Source organism: Rhinolophus ferrumequinum, chromosome 14 (genome assembly GCF_004115265.2).
Source record: "Rhinolophus ferrumequinum isolate MPI-CBG mRhiFer1 chromosome 14, mRhiFer1_v1.p, whole genome shotgun sequence".
Taxonomy (NCBI): domain Eukaryota; kingdom Metazoa; phylum Chordata; class Mammalia; order Chiroptera; family Rhinolophidae; genus Rhinolophus; species Rhinolophus ferrumequinum.
The window spans coordinates 61,023,856-61,047,477 of record NC_046297.1 but is presented as its reverse complement, the minus strand read 5'-3'; the positions used below and the strand labels follow the sequence as shown (position 1 = coordinate 61,047,477).

The window sequence follows — 23,622 nt, the reverse complement described above, 5'->3', positions numbered from 1 at the left end:
CTACTCTAAAATGGAGTATACTAAGAGTTTGTTTTTTTTTTTTCCATCCCTAAAATTTCCTAAGTATGAATGGACCAGGGCTTGGCATAAAGTAGGCAGATCTAAGAAAAATACCTCCAAGGGGTGTTGATCCAGATCATTCTGACGTCCACCTGACTAGAAGTTTTCCCAGCTCAGATGAAGCAGGAAATATCAGTGAAGTCTATTTCTATGGAAACATGAGGTGCCTCATGCTAGCATGGAACTTAACAGAAACACCCATGTCTGGAAGCACAAATGTCCTACGTAAACCTTGATCCTTCTCTCTGTCATCAAGGAGTCACATCAAAGATGATAACATTTTTATAACCTTGAGATTTGGCCCTGGTCCCACCCACTGTAAAGTATGAAACCCACACCAGGCCCTAAGGGATGACCAATGACTTAACTCTTATCCTCCCTCTCTCATCAGCTCATTTTTAAAATGAAAAAACAAAACAAAAAAACACCAAAGCTCAGATAATTAAGTAACTTAGTTTGCACATCCAGGAAGTAGTGGAGCCAAAATTTGAACCCCGGTCTGTTTGCATCCACTGTCCAAGTGTTTTTTTCTGCCCGTTATACCATGATCTGTTTAAGGATTCCCAAAGATTCATAAAGCTTCTCCAAGGGATTGTTGAGGGCAACAATACCACCCCCTTTTTGTTTCTAATGTCAATCAATAAAATAATTATCAAAAAGCTTTTCCCTTCATACAGAAAATGTTGGAGTTCCTTTGTAAGTGAATCGTGTGAGCAAACACCACAATAAGAAGAGGAGATGAATGTGCTCAGAACTCAGTGTACTCAACACTGCTGGTTACCATTTGGTTTTGATCATCGCAGTTTTATTTCTTTTTTTGAGTCAAATATTGTTTCATTTCTACTCTAAAGGGTTAGTAATTACAGACAGGAAGCACGAGGAACACTAATGTTGAAATGTAAGAAGTTAACGAGAAGCAGAAGATGATCGTAATTTCAATTGCTACCCTCAAAATGATTGGCACAAAAGCCGTACTCTTAATCATCTCCTCAGCATTTTATTTGCTAAGTTTAACTGTCTCTGGACTCTCAAGAACCACTGTTAACAAAGAGGACACATCATGGTCATCTTATCTAACGTGGCTCTTCATTTATTGGGAATAAAGCCTCTCTATACTCCATACATTGCATACAGAGAAGTGCAATGCTTTTTAAATTCATAAGGTAGTTCGTGAGATTATGTATTATTGTGAAAGCAGTTTGTGAGTCAAAAAAGGTGGGGCATACTGCACAATACTAGGAAATACACTACATGAATCTTCCATTTTCCCCTTTGTCTCATATAAAGGCAACCTGAGGAAAGAGTAAGTAGCCAAGTCACTTAACCTCTGTGAATCTACTCTAACATGGAGATAATACATCATAAAACTGTTACGAAGCTTTAGTTAGATAAAGAAATGCACATTGTTTGTCTCACCAGACTGTAGCTATTACTGTCTTTAGGCTCTGGTTGTTTCTACTGCTGATGTTGCTGTCATCATTATTTCCTGCAGCAAGAACTGAAAGAATGATTCATTTGGAAAAGGGAAGGAGAAATTTCAGTGGGTTGATTGACATGACTGCCCCGGATTTCTTGGGTTTCACATCCAGGCCAGCAGGAGGCTGACATGTCGATCATTCATGCAGAGAACTTTTAGAACTTTTCTGTTAAGACAATTTTTCTCTCCAATGACCTTCATAAACTTGTCTGCAGATGGGCCCTGCAGCAGAACTGCTGTTTCCAAAAGAGAAGCAATCACGACAATACTGCCCCAGAAGATGGGGTGATGGCTTTTTATTGCCAAGTAAAGTTTTCAACAGAAACATTTGACCCTCACTGTATCCCACCTTTTACCTCGTCTCCAAGCCCCTTTCTGCCCAGGACCATGTTTGGATGAGTGTATCAGCTAGAGCCGGGTTCAGCTGCTGTTAACAAAAACCCAAAATAACAGTGGCTTAAATCACACAGAAAGCTTTTGTTTTTTCCTTTCTCTTTTTTATGTAACTATCCAGATTGGAGCCAATAATTTAATCCTAAGAACCACACAGGTCCATGCAGAACCATCTACAGTTCTCCAGTGTCCCCAAAATGAAGTATAAATCAAGTGAATATAGACATGCATTTCCTCCAGCCGTAAATAATAAGGAACGAAGAGTGAGAGTGACTCAAAGCAGGTTACTCTTGGGAAGGGAACCAGGATCTGTTTTGTCAGGATGTGTCACTGCTGTGACAAACAACCCCAGAATCTCAGTGGCACAGTGACAGCCCAGTGCAGGTGATGAGAAGACTGCCCCAGTCATTGGGTGACTCAAACTCCTCACACTTACTGGCTGTACTGGTCCCTGCAGTCTTGGAGTTCTTGCCACATCCGGCTGGTCGGTGAGGGGAGGGAAACAGAACATGGAGAAGGCTCCCCTGCCCTTAACTTCCTTGGCCTGGAGGCACCACCCATCTTTTCTGCTCACATTTCATCAGCAAGATGGCCTCACCCAGGTGCAAAGGGGCTGAGAAATTTAGTCCAGTGACTTCCCTGGAAAGAAGTGGGTTTGGGGAGCCTGTATCCAGCCTCTCCCAAATGTTTGAGGAGCTTTAATGTAACCACTGTGTTTCCCTGAAAATAAGACCTAGCCAGATCATTAGCTCTAATACGTCTTTTGGAGCAAAAATTAATATAAGACCTAGTCCTACTTTACTATAATATAAGATTGGGAATACAATACAGCATAGTACAATACAAATACAAAAACAATACAATACCGGGTCTTATATTAATTTCTGCTCCAAAAGACGCATTAGAACTGATGGTCTGGCTAGGTCTTATTTTCGGGGAAACATGATATATAAAAACTGAACTCATGGGCTTATACAAAGGTGCCCATTCACAGGGAAGAGACTGATGGCTCTTTGTGTTGGGATATTCCAAGTTCTCTAGAGAAAGAACTGTGTACGAGAAGAGTCATGGCGAGTGGAGCTTTCACACTCATTCCACAAACATTTACTACAGAGTGGGCACTGGGTAAGCTCTGATGAACAAAACATAGTTCCTATCTTCATGGAGCTTACTCTCTAGCTAAGGATACAGACAAGCAAATTTGTCACGGAGATGTAAAATACAGGATAGGGAATATAGTCAATAATACTGTAATAACTATGTATGATGTCAGGGGGATACTAGACTTATTGGGGGGATCACTTCGTAAGATATATAAATGTCTGACCACTAGGCTATACACCTGAAAATAATATAATATTGAATGTCAGCTGTAATTAAAATTCAATTAAAGATATAATTTAAAAAATAAAATTGGTAGGCCTATTTTCTTGAATAATGGACGGACCTAAGTTTACATTAAATTAAATTGTTAATATAATTATATGTATAATTTAAAATTTCTATTTATTGATATTTCAAGTTAAATTATATTAATTAAACTAACCTAAGTTAAATTAAGTTTTACCTTTTTAAATTTTAAATGTTTATATAATTATTTCCTACACTGTCATTCAGAAATATTTTTAGCTGAAAACAAGGGACAGCTTAATTTAGAATAATTTTAATGGGGAAAATTTTTGTCACGTAACAAGTAATTCAGAGGTTGTTGACATTGGTTCAGCTGCTTGACAATAATACCATGGACTCTGGTTCTATTTTCTGCACTACCTTCCTTACTTAATGGTTTTTGTCATATGCTCAACACTCATGGTCATGAAATGGCTACTGCACCTCCAGACTTCACATCCAAATTCAAGGTAGGAAGAGGGGGGAGGGAAAAAACTCTCTCCTCTCAAGGCTTTGTCTTTTCCTTTGGTAAGGAAAGCCCACCCCAGCAGACTCCCCCTTCTATCTCATCAGCCAGCACTGGATCACATGGCTACTCTTAGACCAGTTAAAGGACAAGGCAATGAGATTACCAAAGCAAATTCCTTCAGTCACGACTGACTCCCTGGGGCTGCAGCAGGGGCCAGCTCATGCTGAGATCCCTTCCCCAAGTGCCCCCACAAACAAATTGGCATTCTGTTGTCAAAGAGGAGGAGACCGCAGGCTCTGGACAGGGTCTGCCCCTCCAAGGGTGTCAGTCTCATCCAAGGGTCTGGTGCAGGAATACTGTACGGAGGCCTGGTCACCAGATCTGTGACAGGCCAGAGGCTGCAGAGTTGCCTTGGACTAGGGAAATCCCGGGCGGCAGTCTGCAGGGGTGATGGAGCCGCACAAGAGGATGGAGGCAGGGTGCGCAGGACCTCGCAAATCCCCAAGGGCTCAGGGGCTCAGTGGACCTTCCTTCCACATGGCTTGAGAGGAAACTTCCATACACATCCTGGGCCTTTCTAGGTCCCCCTTTCTAGGTCACCCGTCAGAGTGATTGTGAGGACTGTACGGGGTTGAACAGCAGTCCCCAAAATACATGTCCCCTCAGAACCTGTGAATGTGACCTTGTAAAGAGCGTCCTTACAGATGTACAGTAGTCCCCTTAATCGTGGGGGATGTGTTCCAAGAGCCCCAGTGGATGCCCGAAAGCAGACAGAGCCGAACGCTATATATACTATGTTTTTTTCTATACATACCTATGATAAAGTTTAATTTATAAACTAGGCATAGTAAGAGATTACCAATAACAATAGGACAATTATAACAATATACTGTAAGTTATGTGAATGTGGTCTCTTTCTCTTGCTGTCAAAATGTACTCACCCTTCTTGTGATGTGAGATGATGAAATGCCCACGTGATGGGATGAAGTGAGGGGAGTGGCAGGTGTTGTGACTGTAGTTAGGTGGTTAACCTTCTGACGATACATAACAAGCACTTGCTGGCTTCTCTGTGGCATAACCGAATTGCCAGCATCAAGATTCTTGTGTTTTGGGGCCATTACTCAGTAAAATCAGGGGGACTTGGACACAAGATAGTCAACCTCATAACCAAGATGGCTACTAAGTGACTAACGGGCGGGGAGCGTCTACAGCGTGGAGACGCTGGACAAAGGGCTGATTCACATCCAGGGCCACGCGAGATTTCATCCCACTACTCAGAACAGCACGCAGTTTAAAACTTATAAATTGTTTATTCCTGGAATTTTCCATGTAATATTTTCAGACCTCAGTGGACCTCGGTAACTAAAACTGCAGAAAGAGAAACTGTGAATAACAGTGAATACGGTAGTTGAAAATCTCAAAATGGGATTATCCCAAGTTAGGATGGGCCCTAAATCCAGTAATAAGTTTCCTTAGAAGAGAAGAGAAAGGGAGGAGAGGAGAAGGTGATGAGAAGATGGAAGCCGAGTCTGGAGTGATACAGCCACAGGAGGGCCTAGTCACCAGTATCTACCAGAGGCAAGAAGGACCCTTCCTGAGATTTTGCGGGGAACATGGCCCTCCTGACACCTTCCCGCCTCCCAAACTGTGCTCATTTGTTACAGCAGCCCCAGGAAACTAATACAAGGACCACGTTGCTCTAAGAGGCAATTTGGGCTGAAACCATAGTTTCTAGGAAGACCTCGGATTATGTCAAGAATCATCACACACCCCAAGCTAATGATGAAAGGAAACGCTCTGAGATGAGAGGGTGGCCCAGACCCATGACAGGGACATCACAGACAAAGGAAGCTGCTCACCCTCAAACTGTCCCACTGTGTTCCTGCCAAAAGCAAAGCTGAGCTTTCTCCAAGAGCATAAAGTAAGAAACCAGCCTGCATCCTCTCTATGTCCTTCATCATCTCTATTTAGTGAGCGTCATGATGCACCAGGAACTAAGCCAGGACGTGGGACACACGGGGTGAACAAGACGAGCCTGTTTCCAAGGACTCACGCGCTGGTGAGGAGCCTGGACAGGGGCACAGGCTAATGCACGGCAGGTGGTTTAAGTGTTAGGAGACCACAGGTAGACTTCCTGCCCCTGACTGGGGAAGCTGGATGCGTAAGCGGGTGATGGGAGGAACGAGGCTTCAGACCGCCCACGCAAAGGCACAGCAACAGGTGATCACAGTGCACAGGTAACTGCAGTGTATCCCGACTGCAAGACACGTGTGCAGGAATTCACAGGTGGTGGACTACAAGGGCTAGGTCTGGCTCCTGGCAAGGTAGGCGCCTCGGATTAGGGAGTTTGGAAGGAAGAAAGGAGGGAGAGGAGGAAAGGAGAAGGAGGGAGGGAAGGGGGGGAGGAAGGAAGGGAAAAAAGGGGGAGGGAAGGAAGGAGGCAATGCCCACCCTATGAGGTGGAGCCCCTCTCTCTATAGAAACTTGTGAAGGGAGAGAACGGGGACCACATGGACTCCATTGCGGAGGATGGTGCCAGATGCAGGAGAAACTGACAAATGAGAGGATAAGAACTTGGCCCAGGGTCCCATGGTGAGTCAGTCAGGTAGACTAGGATATGCACTGGTGACAAGCATTTCCCAAATCTGTGGTTAAAACAAAGGTTCCTCACTCATGCTACCTTCCCTCCATCACAAGTTGGCAGGGGGCTCTGCTCCATAGTGCCCTCACCTGGGGACCCAGGCTGACAGGTCCTCTGCCCTTGCAACCTCATTTGTGACAGTGACAGAGGGAAAGGCATGAGCAAACTGGGTCCTGGCTCTTAGAGACTTCTCCCCAGTAACGACATCCATCACTTCTGCTCACATCTCACTGGCCAAAGCCAGTCATGGTCTGAGTCTAACTTGAAGCTGGTGAGAAGTAGAGCTGGCCGTGGGCCAGAAGAGAAATGGGACATTGGAGGGAACCCTCCACTTTGGTGGGTCCACAGTCTGAAGCCAGGACTCCTGCATCCACAGCCCACACTCTCTGCCCTTACTCTCTCCTTCTCTTTGTCAGTTAACCATTTTGGAGACAAAAGAAATAGAGAACAAGGGAGATTCTATTATTTGGGTCCTCCACTCCAGACTACATGCAAACTAGCCCAACGAAATGACTTACAAATTTGGTCTTGGGCTGCTATGAGGATCACTAATACATTGCTCCAAATATCTGTCACTCAAACTCTGGTTCTAATGCAGCCTATTTTCCAAAACCAACCCCTATCGGATATGTTGCATGTCTTTATAAAATAATCCCCCAAATCTGCAAAAATATGTAAAGTCATTTTTGCTTTGCAGATATTCATTAGTTTGGATTTTCACTTGGATTTAAAAAAGAAACAATGACTATTCAGAGTATATTTGGCACATTTGTTCCCAAGCAAAATGAAATCATTGGTTTAACTCCTTTACATTTTTTTTTTTGGTGGGGCGAGGGAGGGAAGAGAACACCTTAATTTTAACCACAAAAATAACCACATGTAATTAAAGCTGTGTAACCGATCACCATCCACAGGAATGTACATCTCACTGTTCCTCCATGGAATTGAGAATTCCAGACACAGATATTTGCAGACAGACTGCATTTGCGACTGGGGTCCGACCCTGCATTTGCCCACCGTGCAGCTTCCTATGGACCAGTCACCAAATTGCCTTTCTTGGCCTTCTTCAAACTGGGACTTTGTGACAGTTGCCTTTCCAGAGCTACTTCCCTCAGAATAACCTCTTTCCCTGAGAGGGAGATGGAGCCCCACCCTAGTCTGAAGCCCCGGCTTGGAGCCGTGGTTCTGTGACATTCCACATGGCAACAGTGGGGCATGATGGGAGGGGCCTGGGTTTGATGGTCACACAGATCAGCTGGGCATGTACCAGCTGTGTGACCTGAGGTGACTCACTGACCTCCTTTGTGGTGTGAGGATGCCACCACCACAGCGCGGTTGCAAGGAATACATTTGAAAACCTAAAGTTAGTCGCAAAGTATCATCCCTATCCGGGATGAAAAACACATTTCAGTTATTGCGAACCCCAGGTGTCTGGAGCACCGTGTTAAGCAAGATTCTGATGACCCTACACCTAGGTTCAAGGAAAGCATGCTGAATTAGGGTGGTGTAGGGGCAGGAGCTGTGGCCAAGGAGTCTCTGTTTTCTCTTTTCCTTTTCCCTTTGATACCTGTAGGGCATTAAGGAGAATCGTCTCAGTCACAAGAGAGGTGGACCCAATTCAGAAGCGTACGCCACCATGGGGCTGCATGGGATAGACGCTGGAGTAGCTCAGAAAACTGAAGAGCTGTAGGAACCTGGAGGGCAAGTCCAGGGACCTCGGGGACAGGAACCAGTAATAAAACCAAAGCCAGGATGTCAGGACGCTCAGTATCTATCTCCCTCTCCTCTCTCCACACTCCCTTATCGCCCTTCCCTCCTTTATTCATCATCAGCCTATAGCAGTGAGTCCTGCTATTCTCAAAGTAGTTTTCCAAGTGAACTTGACCAACCATTAACAGAACTAGGGGTGGTAGGTGAAGGGAGGGGGGACTTGTTTACTCTTTTGAAAAGAAAATCTGTGCTGTCCTCAAGCAAGGTGAGAATTCTCTGAGAAAGGAAGATTAAAAAGTGCAATACTGCCACCCACTGGAAGAGAAGAGCCTGCAAAGGAAACTGAAGCTCCTCAACCAGCTCAGGCCCTCAGCACCCTGGACACTGGACTTTAAACATGAAACATGAGCGCTTTGCCTGCGTCCTAATACCAACACTCCAGAGACCCGGATGGTGACCTTTCAAACACTAGCAGTAAAAACACTGGCTTGTCTTTTCTTCACATAAGAGGTTTTTGTACAGTAAACGTGGCAGGCACACTGATGAAGCCCTCAGATTCTGCTGGAAGAAAGGACGTGCAGTCTAGCTTGCAGAGGGTGGTTATCTGCAGCCTCCAGCTGTTAGTTCCTGCAGGGTCAGCCTCCAGTCTCCAGCCTCGGCCACAGTCTTCTCAGGGCAGCCCCCAGCCAACGCTGAGCAAGAAAGAATATCTGGTCACTCCAGCCAAGTGGAAGGAAGAAACAGGCACGGACATGACCCCTTTCATGCTGACCTTCTCAACTGCAGCAGCTCCATTACTCGACCTACCACATCGTGGTTTCCTTTGAGGGTGGGGCTCCTGGTCCCCAGACAGGTCCACCTTTCTCCACTTGGTAACTACCCATTAAAACCACAAGAATGAGAAACAGAACAATCGATAAAACCAAGAGATTCGTAACCACACCGCAGTACCTGGAGATGGAAAGCGGACAAGTAGGAGAGGCAGATGGCTCTGCAGAGCAGACAAAAGGGAAATCAGCAGAAAATCGGGTTCATGACAAAGAGCACTGAAAACGAAACTGAACCACTTTCATCCACCACATACAGAAATAAACCCAAAATGAATTCAAGACATTAAAAGACGTAAGACCTGAAACCACACAACTTCTACAAGAATACATCGGCAGTAAACTCTTTGACATCAGTCTTAGCAATATCTTTTTGGATCTGTCTCCCGGGCAAGGGAAACAAAAGGAAAAACAAAAATAAAAAAATGGGACTACATCAAACTAAAAAGGTTTGCACGACAAAGGAAACCATCAATAAAATGAAAAGACAACCTACTAAATGCGAGATAGTCACCAATGATATCCCCATAAGGGGTAAATATCCAAAATATGTAAATTCATATAACTTAACACCCACAAAAAAATCCAATTGAAAAACGGGCAGAGGACCTAACCAGACATTTCTCCAAAGAAAACATACAGATGACCAATAGGCCAATAGACATGAGAAGTTGCTCAACATCACTAATCATCATGGAAATGCAAATTAAAACCACGAGATGTCACCTCACACCTGTCAGAATGGTTATCATCAAAAAATCAACAAACAAGTGTTGGCAAGGATGTGGATAAAAGGGAACCCTTGTACACTGTTGGTGGGGCTATAAACTGGTACAGCCTCTATGGAAAACAGTATGGAGATGCTTCAAAAAGTTAAAACTAGAACTACCTCATGACCCACCAATACCACTTCTGGGTATTTACCTGAAGAAAACCAAAACACCAATTGAAAAAGATACATGCACCCCTATGGTCACTGCAACGTTATTTACAATAGCCAAGATATGAAGCAAACTAAGTGTCTGTCAATAGATAAGTGGCACATATATACAATGGAATATTACTCAGCCATAAAAAATGACAAAACAAATGAATAAACAAAATGGAAACACACTCATGGATACAGAATACAAGCTAATGGTTGCCAAAAGGGACTGGGGTAGAGGGCAGGGGAATAGGTGGAAGAGGAAAAAAAGAGTATTGAATCCCCCAAATTCCACCTCTTCCTCATTCAGCTAGGACACTAAGGAGAAAGTGAGTCAGAAAGGCTGAGGTGGAGTGAGGCACAGGATTGAAAGACAGTGGTTAAGTGACAGCTTGATGCCACCTCCCTTCCCAGTCCCCAGAATCCAGTAGCAGTGATTATGCCTGAACAAGAAACTGAAGGTTCCTTCTCTGGAACCTCTCCTTGCACCCAAGTATCGCCACTGTACCATTACTGACATTTAACATTGTTCAGATCCAGAGAAAACACCTACAGCACAAATCACAAGAGGTGATGAATCAATGGAGGGGTATTTGTTAGGATGTCAATTCTCCTCCGTCTGATCTATAGACTCAATATGCTTTGATTAAAATCCCTGCAAAAGCCTGTCTGCAGATATTGACAAGCTTATTCTAAAATACATATGAAAAGGTAAAGGAACTCAGAGTCAAAATAAATTCTAAAACAACACAAAAGTTGGAGAACTCACACTATCTAATTTCAGTGTACCATTAAAAGGACAGACACATTAATTGATGGAACAGAACAAAGTCAAAAACAGACCTATACAAATGTCAACTGAGTTTTTTAAAAACAGCCTTATTAAAGTAAAATTTACATGTGATTAAATTCATTTGGTTTAAGTATACAACACAATGCTTTTTTTTTGTAAACTCAAGAGTTGTATCCAATTTTAGAACATTTCTAGCACTTTAAAAAGATGCTTTATGCCCACTTGCAGTCACTCCTCACTTACACCCCAGCCAACTACCAATGTACTCAGTCATCAACTGATTTTTGATAAAAGTGTAATGACAATTGAATGAAGATAGGATAGGCTTTTCAAGAAATGGTGCTTTAGCAAACTGGATGTTCACGTGCAAAAATAAACCCCAGTACATATCTCACACTGTATATTAAACTTAGCTCAAAATGGGTCAAAGACTTAAACATAAAACTATAATACTTTTCAGAAGAAAATAGGAAAACTCTGCATAACCTGGGGTTTGGTGACGAGTTTTTAGATAACAGCATCAAAAGTACAATCCATTAAACAAAAATCTAATAAAGTACACTTTACCAATATTAAAAACGTTTGTTCTTTAAAAGACAGTATTAAAAGAATGAAAAGAAAGCTAGAATGGGAGAAAATATTTGCAAAACACTTACCTGATAAAGGACTTGTATTCAGAATATATACGGAACTCTTGAAACCGAACAATAAAACCTAATTTGTAAAATATGGGCAACAAATGTGAACAGAATTGTTAACAAATGGATGGCAAACAAGCAGATGAAAAGATGGCCAACATCATTTTTCATTAGGGAAATGACTATTCCAACTATTATGCAATAGCACTGCAATAAGAACGCTCACTCATGGCTGGTGGGAACGCAAAAATGGCCCAGTCCCTTTGGAAGACCGTTTGGGAGTGTCTTATAAAATACATCCTGACCAAATTACTCAGCAATCCCACTCCTAGCTATTTAACCAAGCAAAACTGATGATGTTTACATTGAAAACCTGTACATGAATGTTAAATGATAACCAAACCTTAATACATCCATACAATGAAGTACTCAGCAATGGAAAGGAACGAGCTATCCATTTACACAACAACATGAATTTAAAATGAATTTTGGAATCAAAAAGAGGCCGGACTCAAAAGGCTACAAATTGTACAATTCCACCCTTTGCATGACATTCTAGAAAAAAGCAAAATTATAGGAATGAAAAACAGGTAAGTTGTTGCCAGGTGTAGGGTACGGGGCTGAGTAGGGGAATTTTCGGGCTGATGGAACTGTTGTGGAGTACTGAGATGGTGAATACATGACTACGCATTAGTCACGTCCATACAGAGTGAATTTTACTATACGAAAAAAATCAGCTGTGCTGTCAAGAGATCCCAGATGGAACGTAGAGTGTGACAAACAAATCTGTTTTACAAATGTAGGACATAACCGCAATGAAGGGAGTAGGGAATAAAAGGAGCTGAACTAATAAGTTACTTTGGAAAAGGGTATTTTGAGTAGATACTATAAGGTTAAAGACAAAATACTTAAACACTGTACTCCGACTGGTCAATCTGTTTCTCACAGGGGTATAACTTAACTATTCTGAAACCACTTTATAAATATTCTAGGGCTGAACAAATAAGCAAATAAATTGTAGATAAAAAGAGCCAGGTTTCTCACTCTCAGAGAAAGAAGTTACAAATAAGCAAAGAGGCAAAAACTGGAATGAACCTTGTTATACTGGATGAGTCAGTTTAACTTAACATTTAACTTCTCAGATAGATCTGAAATTATAGAGACGTGCACCTATACTGCTTAGTATACATAGTTATGTCCCTTAGCTCGTTCCATTGGAACGACGTAGGAGCAATAGCTACAAGCACCCTCAACCCCCAGGTCTTGGTTTCTACATACCATTCTCCAGTAAAAGGAACCAGGGCTCCTGGGAGAAATAGATCATTCCTGGGCCTGCCTCCTGTAGTGCTACAAAGTCTTAAAGGGAAAAAGAAAAACAGGAAAAGATGACGGCACGTCAAAAGGATTTAGGAGCCAACCTCAAAGTGCTCCCAATAGCCAAAGCCAAAACAACGTGCACAAAGTAACAACTGTATTGGATCTGAACCCAAAGTATAAAACAGATAGCCAGGATCAGATACTAATGTAAATAAATGATCGAATTAATAAAGAGGAGAAAGGAACAAATCTGGAAGAAAAATTCTCAACTACATGTATAAATACACCCCTCCTCTGGAGTGTGGGTTACACTTAACAATTCACATCCAAAGAAAAAGAGTATGGAAATTGGAAAATGGTAACTTTACAGTAGAAAAACCTAGTAGCCACCACCTTAAACCAATGAAAGAACATCACCAGTAATGCTTCCTTACATCATGTACCCCCCAGTGTGGAAGGGCACTGTCACCTCTGTGCTATCCTTCCATCGTCTCAAATCTAATCACGAGAGAACATCAGACAAACCCACCTTGAAGGACAGCCTACAAAATGACCAAGCAGTACCCTTCCTAGTGTCACGGTCATGCGAGACTGAGGAACTGGCAGGTTGGAGAAGACTAAGAAGGCATTAATGAGTAAACAGATACCATGTGCTATCCTGAGCTGCATCCTTAATGGAAAAACCAGTGAACACCAAAGAAAGGCTGGAGTTCAGTAAACAGTATTGCATCAATGTTAACCTCTGAATTTTGACAGATGTGCCATAGTTTACCTAAAGTGTTAACAGTAGGGGGAGCTTGGAAAGGGTACAGGGAACATCCCTGAACTATAATTGTAACTTTTCTGTAAATGTGAAATTATCAGAAAATAAAAACATTGTTTAAAAAAATGAATAGGAAAGCTGCAGCAGCAGGGCTGTATTTAAAACTAAGAAATATGGGGGATTAAATATATGGTGATGGAAGGAGAACTGACTCTGGGTGGTGAACACACAATGGGATTTATAGATGATGTAATACAGAATTGTACACCTGAAATCTATGTAACTTTACTAACAATTGTCACCCCAATAAATTTAAAATAAAATAAAAAAACAAAAATAAAATTAAGAGACTTACAGAAGATAATACACATTTTCTCAGTCATTTGATCAACACCACAGTTTATTTGTAAACATATTATATGTGTCAATAATCAAATTGACAACACTTTATACATTTCATTGTGTAATATTAACAACATACCAGAAAACAATCCACTGTACTTACAGTTTTGGTACTTTAAAATCTTTAAATACAAACGGTCTTTGAAACACTGAACATAAAAGAAAAAGATGAAAGGCAGGGAAAACTAAAAACATCAAATAAAAGAAACTGATATTCAAAAAAAAAACACCACAAAATCATCTGATTACGTATTTAAAAAGAAAGAAATCCAGGAAATCAGATGATCATATTTTTTAATAACATCAAGTTACATTTATTTAGACGCACTGAAGAGGTGAAATTGTATGATACTAAGTTCTGTGTCCTTTTTGATACTTCTTTTTTCTCTTGGTTTCTAAGGAATGTTTGCCATGGTTTAAGTTACGCAATAAGGGGGGAAAGAGAAGGGAGGTAGCAAAAGCCATTGAAACTACTTCAAACCAAAGCCAATGAAATTACTTCAAATAATGGGATAAAAATGCTTTCACACGTCTTCTTTGGCAAATAATAAAGTCTGTATTTTAAATTTACCTTTTTGTTGATGCATTTTTACATGAGTTAATGTATGAATGAAACAAACCAAATTCATAAAGCGAAGCAAAAGGCAGCCTTCACATTTTGCTAACAGCTCTAAAAATGCAGATTATCCCTCCTTAAAAGCAGGAGAGGTCTTCAGCTGGGAATCAGAATCTTTCCGCACGCACAGGATAAACCAGAGCTGGCCACACGCTTTTTCAGGATTCTCCCTACAATTCATGATCATTGTTAGGTTCTGTTTCTCCCTCTACTATCTCTTCAAGGAAACGAGAGCAGCAAATCACTCCCATATTTGAAGTTTTAAATTCACCACCAAATGGGTTGGTTCACTGCCAACAACTGCAAGTATTCGATTCTCTATTAGTGTACACGTCACTACATTAGTAGGCTTACATTAATGTTGGCTGACATTAATACAGGAATAAATAAAATAACTGCAGTCAACTCAAACAAAGCAAATGCAAATGAGATTAAAGAGTCCTGATCAAATGAAATACTTACAACTTCCAGCTGAAAACCTGTGAAAACTACACACGTACCTAACAGCACTAGGAATGTACAGTGTCAGTTACTGGAAAAATAAATGAGGGGTTCACAGCCCTAAGAAATTATTTTAGCATTAGTCTGTATTTTTCTTTTTGTAGACAAACGTAACATACACTGGTTTCCACCCCGTATGAGAGAAAGTAAAAAACTACACAGTACTGCACTTGCCCCAAACATAGCCCCTGGCTGTGCCACAGGGAACCTGCTTCAAAACCTCCAATTCTATAGGCAGGCCATGGGATCGGACGCATGGTTATGTGAACAGGTTTTTTAAAAAAGGCATATAGTCTAGAAGTATGTTAAATCCACAAATATCAGTTCTATAAATAACAAAAATTATCAGCAAAAATGTTTAGGTTATACCATTCCCAAATTTTCTAATGCTTTAAGTGTTTGAGATATATGTTGCTTGAACAGTTAGTTTGGTTAACAGTTTTAAACTAGTAAACCATTATCCTATCAGTAGAGCTAAACTAAACTATAACACTGCACAAACTTCCCAAGGTAACTTGAAAAATCTAAAAAGTGTTTCCAGTTATTCTAATTAACATTTGAGACACTAAAAGAATCAATGACTCAAGAAACATTTTGAAATTACTCAATTTTTATCATTTTCTCCAAAATTATTCACATAAATTTAAGATCCAAATTGCCTAAGAATATGTCTTCAAAGTAGATTTTTCGCTCAAGTATTTTGATCAGAAGACATAGCCTTAATGCTTCTATTACATCATTGTCACCTAAAATCACAATCCTTGGTTTGAACACATCAAATTCAATTTTCTAACAATTCATTGGTAAAGCCACTAAACAAAAATCAAATCATGGTGAAAACGTGCAGCAGCCACAGCTACGAGAGTGGAAAATAAATTCTATTTTTCTATAAAGACTCTATGAAAATATAAAGCCCAAAGTGAGTGACAACAGAAGTCCACATAGAAATGTTGTTTAAAAATAGAATGTTTTCCAAAGCTTCTCATGAGATGTCAGAGTCTGAGTTAAGACCTTATAAATCAAGGTGAAGTTTGTACATAAGTGTGCTGATTTACATACCTTCAACAATGTTCACTGATATACACAATTTACAGACATCCACAGGAATTCCTAATGCCCATCACATCATCTGTGGATGTGCACTGTATCGTTTTGCTATGTTAAGTACCTAGGAGCCTTTGCAGAGGAAGAGCTCCACCTCTTCCCATGATCCCCTAAAGAGTAGGTAACAAAATATAAAATTAAACAAGATTTATGTTTGATAAACTAACATATAAAATTACCATTGCAATATTCATAGGGACTGCTTATAAACATAACAGTCATCATAAAGCCTATAAAGTATATCCTCGGTTTTATAAAAGAAATGCAGATTGTCTCAAGGTAAAAAATACAGCGCAGACTGCTAAAAAGCTCTTTGTTGCATTAGGAGGTGCAATGATGAGGAAAACTTCAAAAACATGAACATATTCCCCAAACCTTTAACATCAGTTAAGCCTGACTTGCACTGAAGCAGCAGGATGCTTTTTAGTGGCTGCCACTATATAAAGCTAACTTGAAGAAAGAAAAAAAGGCAGAAAGTGTGAGCAACAAATGGTGTAACCAAATTATTGCAAATGGAGGTTAGCAATAAGAAGTGAGGAAGGTGACCGTCCACTCCACTCTGACAAGATGCCATCTTTAAATATTAAGTTCTTGGCGGGAAGTGGAACTCCCAAATCGGCACAGGACGATTGTGAAAGCAAACTTGAAAAACTGGCCTCTGTGTGAATATCCAGTGTTGAAGCACCTTCCTAGAAGATGAAGAAACAAGAGAAACATTCTATAGTCCACACTGTACCAAACCACTTAATACAGCTGATGAGAAATATAGGCCTTGACTACCTGAGAAATGTTTGTGGAATGCAAAGCACTACAGGACATGCAAAGACCCACCTCAAAAACCCAAAATAATGAATGACAGGTATCAATATCTGCAAAACAACTAATACAAGTCAGACTTGTATTATGAGTGCTGTGAAATAAATAGAAATAATAGGCCATAAGCCTATGGGATAAGAAAAAGTTATTTCTTAGACAATCTCTAAAAACCCTCACACAACATGAAGCACCAGAACAATCTGTCTGCCTGCAGGGCTCTCAAGTTCATATTCAGCACAGACCTCTCCCCAAACCTCTGGGCTCAAACATCCACCTGCCATCTGCTCTTGGATGCCGCACCATTCGTTCCACATGTACCACGTCCGTAACTAAACTCTTGTCCTTTCCCACACCTGTTCTTCCCCAGCCGTCCCTACTCCCCACATCAAGCTGGTCAGAACTGCAAGAATCATTCTGGATTCTTCCCTTCTGTGCCACACCCACAATCTTTTCCTCACATTGAAATAATCACCAAGTTGTGTCAATCTACCTCCAACGTGTATCCCAGAACGGGTGCTCACGCGTTCACCACAGCCACCACCATATAGTCTAAACCATGGTCTCCAAAGTGGGGTACTCACTCCAAAGAGGGGTATGGTCTACAAAAATTTTAGAAATCCTCTATTTTTGCATCTTTTTTAAATTTCTATTTTTGTGTATTTTATAATATACACAATTTATTGGTATAATAGCATGCATGTGTAATAAACCTTTATTATAGATACATGCAAAATTTGTCTTTTTTTAAATGAAAAAGGGTGCTCAGTTACCAACATCTTTTACTTGGGTTATTTAAAATCGTCTCCAAAACATCTTGCTTCTCGGCTGGTCCGTTTTTAATCTAGTCTCTAAACAATAACTAATCTTTCAAAACAGTTAACTGAAAATAATGTCATTCCCTCTTTGAAAGCCGTTCATAGTTTCTTTTTGCAATTAGCACAAAATACAAATTCTTTAATATATTAGAGAAGGCCCTCCCCACCCCTCTGCCACTACCCTTTCCACGAGGCTTCTGCCACACCGAACTTCTGTTTTCTTGCACACCAAGTGCTTTCCTGCCACAGGACCTTTTTACCTACTAGGCTCTGCCTGGAATACTCTTTTCCATCCTTTCGGTTTCAGCTTATATATCATCTCTACCTATTTAAATTAGGTCTACCTTTGGATTCTATCAGATTTGGAGGAGTCTGGTTCCTTCGAAGTACTTATTGAAATCTGCAATTACTTATGTGTTTCAGCGTTAACTTGACTAGTGTCTCACACGACACTATAAGCTCCATTAGTGTTTCAGACATCACTGTTTCCCCAGCATCTGCTACAGGGTCTGGCATAGAGTAGAAGTGAGTTATTTATTGAAAGAATGAATGAAACAAAACTCCAAAATATTGACTTCATAATGTTGGATCAGATATTCTGAACAGAAACATTCCATTCTAGAAGTTTATCTATAAATCAAGGGTATCGTCTCTTTGCTTGGCGGGGTTGGGGGGTGGGGAGATAAACGGACAAATGGGGGGACAAAAGGTCTAGAGCACTGGCTTCCATGACCACAACAGACAACCGCTCTCAGCAGCGGAGACTCACTGCAGTTACGACTGCAGTGGACCAGGCCTGAGAACCAGCACCGAGTATGATACATGAGATACTCAGCACATTACTGCTGGATGAAGCACTGGCAGAGAACAAAGAGTCCGAGCTTTAGACCCTGAATACCTGGCCGGTGAAACCATGTGCTAGTCCATTAACTACCTGAATCTCAGCGTCTGCCTTTATACATTTAAATTAATGCTTATTCCATGTTTTACTGCCGTGGGGACTCAAAACAAACATGTGAGTGTTTGTCACACTGTGAAGCTCTATACAAATACCATTTGGATCTTTTGGTTTTTGTTACCTGGAATGAGTGAACAAAGTTAAGGACTTGTAGAGAGAGTTTTCTACTGGAATGTAAGAGGTTTTGAAGGCTGAAAAAAAACAGAGGGAGTTTAGGACAAATATGACATAAACTAATATCTCAAAATAGTTTAATTTTAGCAATTTAAATGCATTTGTATATGCATATACATCCTAAATAAACACATAAAAAAATTTAAAAACAATTTAAATGAAATTTCTGCCTCTTCTAATGATAGGAAGTAATAGTGCATAAAAAGACCATTCTGAAATAAAACATCATGTACAACCAAAATTGAAAAATTATTGTTAAAAAAAAGTTTAAACTATTAGTGAATATAAATGTTAAGCTTAAAAAAAGAAAACTTTTTAAATGAAAATTTATTCACTTTGAGGGACGGCGATTATGATAGAAACTTCAAATACTCAAATTAATTTTAAAATACATTCCAATAAAAAATCTGACAGATTTAACATATATCAACCCACCAAATTAAATATTTTTCAAATATGTAAATTGTTAACAATTATGGTGGCAACCTTTAAAGCTGTACAATATTTTTATTCATGTCTGTTATTTTATTTTCAGAGGATAGTTGTTAAAATTACTTGCCAATTGAGTACTTTTAATCTTCTGATATAAGCTACATTAAGCCAATTAAATGAATTATTTATTATCCAACTCTTTATTCCTAAATAAGTAAGTCAGGGAGATCTGCAGCTATCACTTCTCCAAGCCACCCACTATAACAATCAGATTCAATGATATTCTTTTCTAACCCAGATAGTCTCAGTACTTTTACAATACTACCTCTCGGCAGCCACTACCAAGGGATCAGAGTTGGCATATGAGATAAAACCTACGTCATCTCTGGTAAGTAAAACATGCTCATTTTAGAAAATGTGGAAACTGAGGAAAATTTAGAAAGTCAGCTATAATTCCACCACAAGATCAACCACTATTAACATAACTCGGGTGTGTGTATGTTAAGAGTAAGAGAAGTCCACACAAGAAATTCTCTATACAAAAAAAAAAAACAAAAAAAAAACTAGGTTCAGGCTCTCATATAAGCATTCCTATTTTACCACACACTCATCAAACCTGGGTAACTAACATCACTATAATTAACCAAAATATGTGCCCAAAATGTTTGCATGTGCCTGATTTCTGAGGTACTGAAATTTAATTTTGAAAACAAACAAATATACACAGGCAATTACTATGTTCACATGTGGAATAAAAGTAAGATACAGCAACTATTACTGAGAGCTTAAAAGTCTCACAGATGAAAAGATGACAATGAATATAAACCCTCACCTCTCTTTCCTGCAAAGGCCATGTGTAGCAATTTTTCTACAAACTTTCTGGTTTAATTCAGAACTAAACAGTGGAATTCCAAAGCACAGCTCGAGAGGAACCCAATCTGCTTCTGCTGTGGCAACTACAAAAGAATATATGAACTTATCAATCACATGTATGTATATTTATATATACAATGACTATTCAGGGTTTCTTAACTGAGGCCCAGAGATTTTCATAGATTCCTCCCCCACTGACATCCACCAATGGGCTTAGCAGGGGAGAGGACTCGTGTGTGGGGGGGTGGGGGGAGGGGGGGTGGGACTGGGGGGGGGGTGTCAGTGAATCTCTGAAATAGGAAAGAATGTTTTTTAGCATGTCCATGCTTCTGAGGAGAAAGCAGTAGTTTTCATCAGGTGCTTAAAGTGGTCTTTTACCAAAATTGCAAGATGTCTATAAGATGAGAGAATTAACCAAAATATTTAACACAGGAAAAATGAAACTTAAGTCATTATTCTCAGGTCCTATTTGTATACTTCAATTATTATTTTAAATATATAAAAATGTTTCCTAGAAAATACTTATTAAAAGGTCCATAATGGATAGTAAGAGCAGACAAATGACATCCAAATGGATTAACAAAAGAGTGAAACCTCAGAAATTGTCTAAAATTGCAAATAATTTTTAAAACCATACCCGAGTTTTGCTTAGTTGCTGAATCTATAGTTGCTTCCTCAATGACCATTTCAAATGACTCTGTACTCCCATTTACATCTGAGCCAGAAGCCAAATCAGGTTCTCCTTATAATTAAAGGACATACACATTATCAGGATTCTAGTAGTTGGTATAAATTGTCAATAAATCAGTTCTAACATGAAAGAGGACTTTGTACAACAGAAATGACAATGGAAAACAATGAATAGCCTTTAGCCTAAAGCAGTGGTTCTCAACTGGGGGACAATTTTGTCCCCCAAGGGACATCAGGCAATGTGTGGAGACAGGGTTGGCTGTCATGAATAGGGACAGGGATGTTACTGATGAATAGGGATGGTGAACAAGCCGCAAGGCACAGGACAGCCCCCAGAACAAAGAACTATCCAGCTCAAATACAGTGCTGGGCTTGTAAAACCCTGGCCTAAGAAACAAGGATTCTAAAGGCAGAACACAAATTTAGACTTTCAGTTAGATGATTACTAAAGTGATTTCTATCACCATGGAAATATGCAATCTGATTATATCATTCCTCTTCAAAATTCTTTACTGACTTCCTATATCTTTCAGCACATAAGAGCCTCTTAGATCTTACCTATTTCTCTACTCTCTTCTACTACCGCCCAATGAATCCTTTCTTTTGGCCAACACAAACTACTCTATTCCCTGTACCTCCAAGTAAACAACAGTCACCTTTTGTGTAGGTAACACCTCATCTCAAAATTCAGTTCAAACCTTACCTTCTCTAACAGGCTTTCTCTCATAGCTCAGTTGGGCTGAGATATGCCTTCTCTGTCCTACTTCAGCCCTTTAAGCTGGAGCAGACCCTATCTCAGTCTTGTAACACTGCACAGTAGGCTGATTCACTTAAACTTATCTCCCTTATCAGGGTATTTATTCCTTAGGTCTTAAAATTTTAAATATCTCCGGCACCAAAGCAGATATTCCATAAAGGTTTGTGGAATGAATGAAATAAAATAACAGCTGTGGCACACATGCTTTGAAATGACTGCCTAACCCATAGCCCTCTTCTCTGGAAAATGCCCCTGTGATACTTGGCACTCAACTGTTGAAAGTTACACAAATTCTCTGGCCAAAGGTAAATGGACCAGCAGTGGACACCTAACTCAGAGAGAGCCAATTCAATCATTGGATGGCTGGCAATTAGTATTTTCTCAGGATTTCAAACCAAGAGGCTCAGGGAATACAGTTAATCAACACTTGGAACTGCAAGGTTTTTTAGAGTTGTGGACCAGAGATGGTACCACAGCAACCAAAGCCACATTCAAGCCAAAATTATGTCAGAGCAGAAACAATTAGTAAGCATGAAAGAGTGATTTGAAAGAAAAAAAAAATTAATTCAAAAGGAAGAAAAATATATCCAAGGAAAATTAGCTGTTGTCAACATGCAGGACAGATTAGAGATAGAAAGAAGAAGAATGAAACCAGAAGGCTAAGCAGGAAACGACTACAATAATACATATTTAAAGAACCAACACTCTAACTAGAATGGCAGTTATAGAGAATTAAAAAAGAGAGAAGGAAAAAAGAGAGAGAGAAGAAATTGATATGAGAGACATTTCTAAAGACTATTTCACAGAACTTGGAAGCTCGCTAGACAGAGTGGAAAAAGGAGGATGAGACAAAGATACAATTGTAAGCCAGGGTAACTGAGACAATGGTATCTTTGACAGAAAGATAAAAGGATAAAAGGGAAAAACTGTTAATTCTATTTTGGAAACATTTTTACAAAGAAACTAAAACTGTGAAACCATCACCCCATAAAGGAACTTAATATAAAGTCTATAAACATAGATAAGACAACAAAGGGCTAAAACCTAATAACCATTATGTATTCCAAACCCAGGTATCACTTCTTTAGTGATGCACTTAGTATTTTCTCCACTGAACAGCTGTTTGTCCAAATAATGTCACAGAATATTTTCTCATTCTTCAGTGGAAAAAACATTAAGTATTAAATAATTCAACACCCCTACAAAGGTTTCCCAGCTTTTTAAATATTAAGATTGCGATAAATTCAATACCAATTATCTTCATTCAAAGAACCCAACTATTGGCTAACCTCTCTCATCAGAAGTATCACTGAGTTTTCTGTTGGCAAGTTGGCTCGAGGCATTCAACATGGTGATATATCCACAAAAATGCTGCAAGTCCACTTTGTTCCTTAGTATTTGCAATGCTTTATGAACACCCATATTGACACGAGTAAACTCTACGAACAAAGAATTGACATCAAATTATAAGTGAACAGTTTTATAAAATAACACGACATGAAAAACTGAAATACACTTACTTTCCTTTTATTATACAATTCCTAGAACTACCTTTATACTTTAATCTATCAAGACTGATTCCAATGACCAAATATCTGTCAATGTAAAAGGAAGCTGTACACATATAACATATGTTTAGCCGTCAGGAGGTATTTGTTGTATCAGAACAAATTACCTGCTAAGTAAGCAAACATAGCCAGTCAGAAGCAGATTTTCTATGCTTCTCTTTGTGGTTCTATTCTGCTTCAAATACCTACCTGGCGGGCTTCTACCAGGAAATGTATTATATACACATTATATATTTTTTAATTTAAGAAAAGTACATTTACTCTTATTGAAACTGAAGCTAACAATATACCTGAAATTATATTCCTAATAAATTATTTCAGTATTATTAGCTCACATTCTCAAAAATATGTGAACTTATTAAAAAAAGGAAAGATGCTCTATACCCAAGTATGAAGATTTATTTTTTATAATTCAAAAAATAATCTCCTAAGGCAAGAGATCTATCATTCAGTTCTTGAGATTTCTAAGATCCTGTTGTCGCTACGTTATATCTTCAGGTGAACAATTATTTTT

General features: G+C 39.6%; 1 protein-coding gene across 3 annotated transcripts in view; it reads right to left on the bottom strand.

The window, feature by feature from the left end:
• Positions 1–14,292: 14,292 nt before the first annotated feature.
• Positions 14,293–23,622, bottom strand: part of FAM91A1 (family with sequence similarity 91 member A1) — a 42,761-nt gene continuing 33,431 nt past the window's right edge. The window contains exons 20-24 of one of the 3 annotated variants that reach the window (XM_033126373.1): positions 22,830–22,979; positions 20,731–20,835; positions 20,053–20,176; positions 18,736–18,805; positions 14,293–16,714 (exon numbers count right to left, since the gene is read on the bottom strand). In XM_033126373.1, coding sequence (XP_032982264.1) covers positions 16,529–16,714; positions 18,736–18,805; positions 20,053–20,176; positions 20,731–20,835; positions 22,830–22,979 — 635 coding nt within the window. In that variant the 3' untranslated portion in view covers positions 14,293–16,528. The remainder of the gene's footprint in view (positions 16,715–18,735; positions 18,806–20,052; positions 20,177–20,730; positions 20,836–22,829; positions 22,980–23,622) is intronic. The other 2 variants (XM_033126374.1, XM_033126375.1) reach the window with 2 other exon arrangements.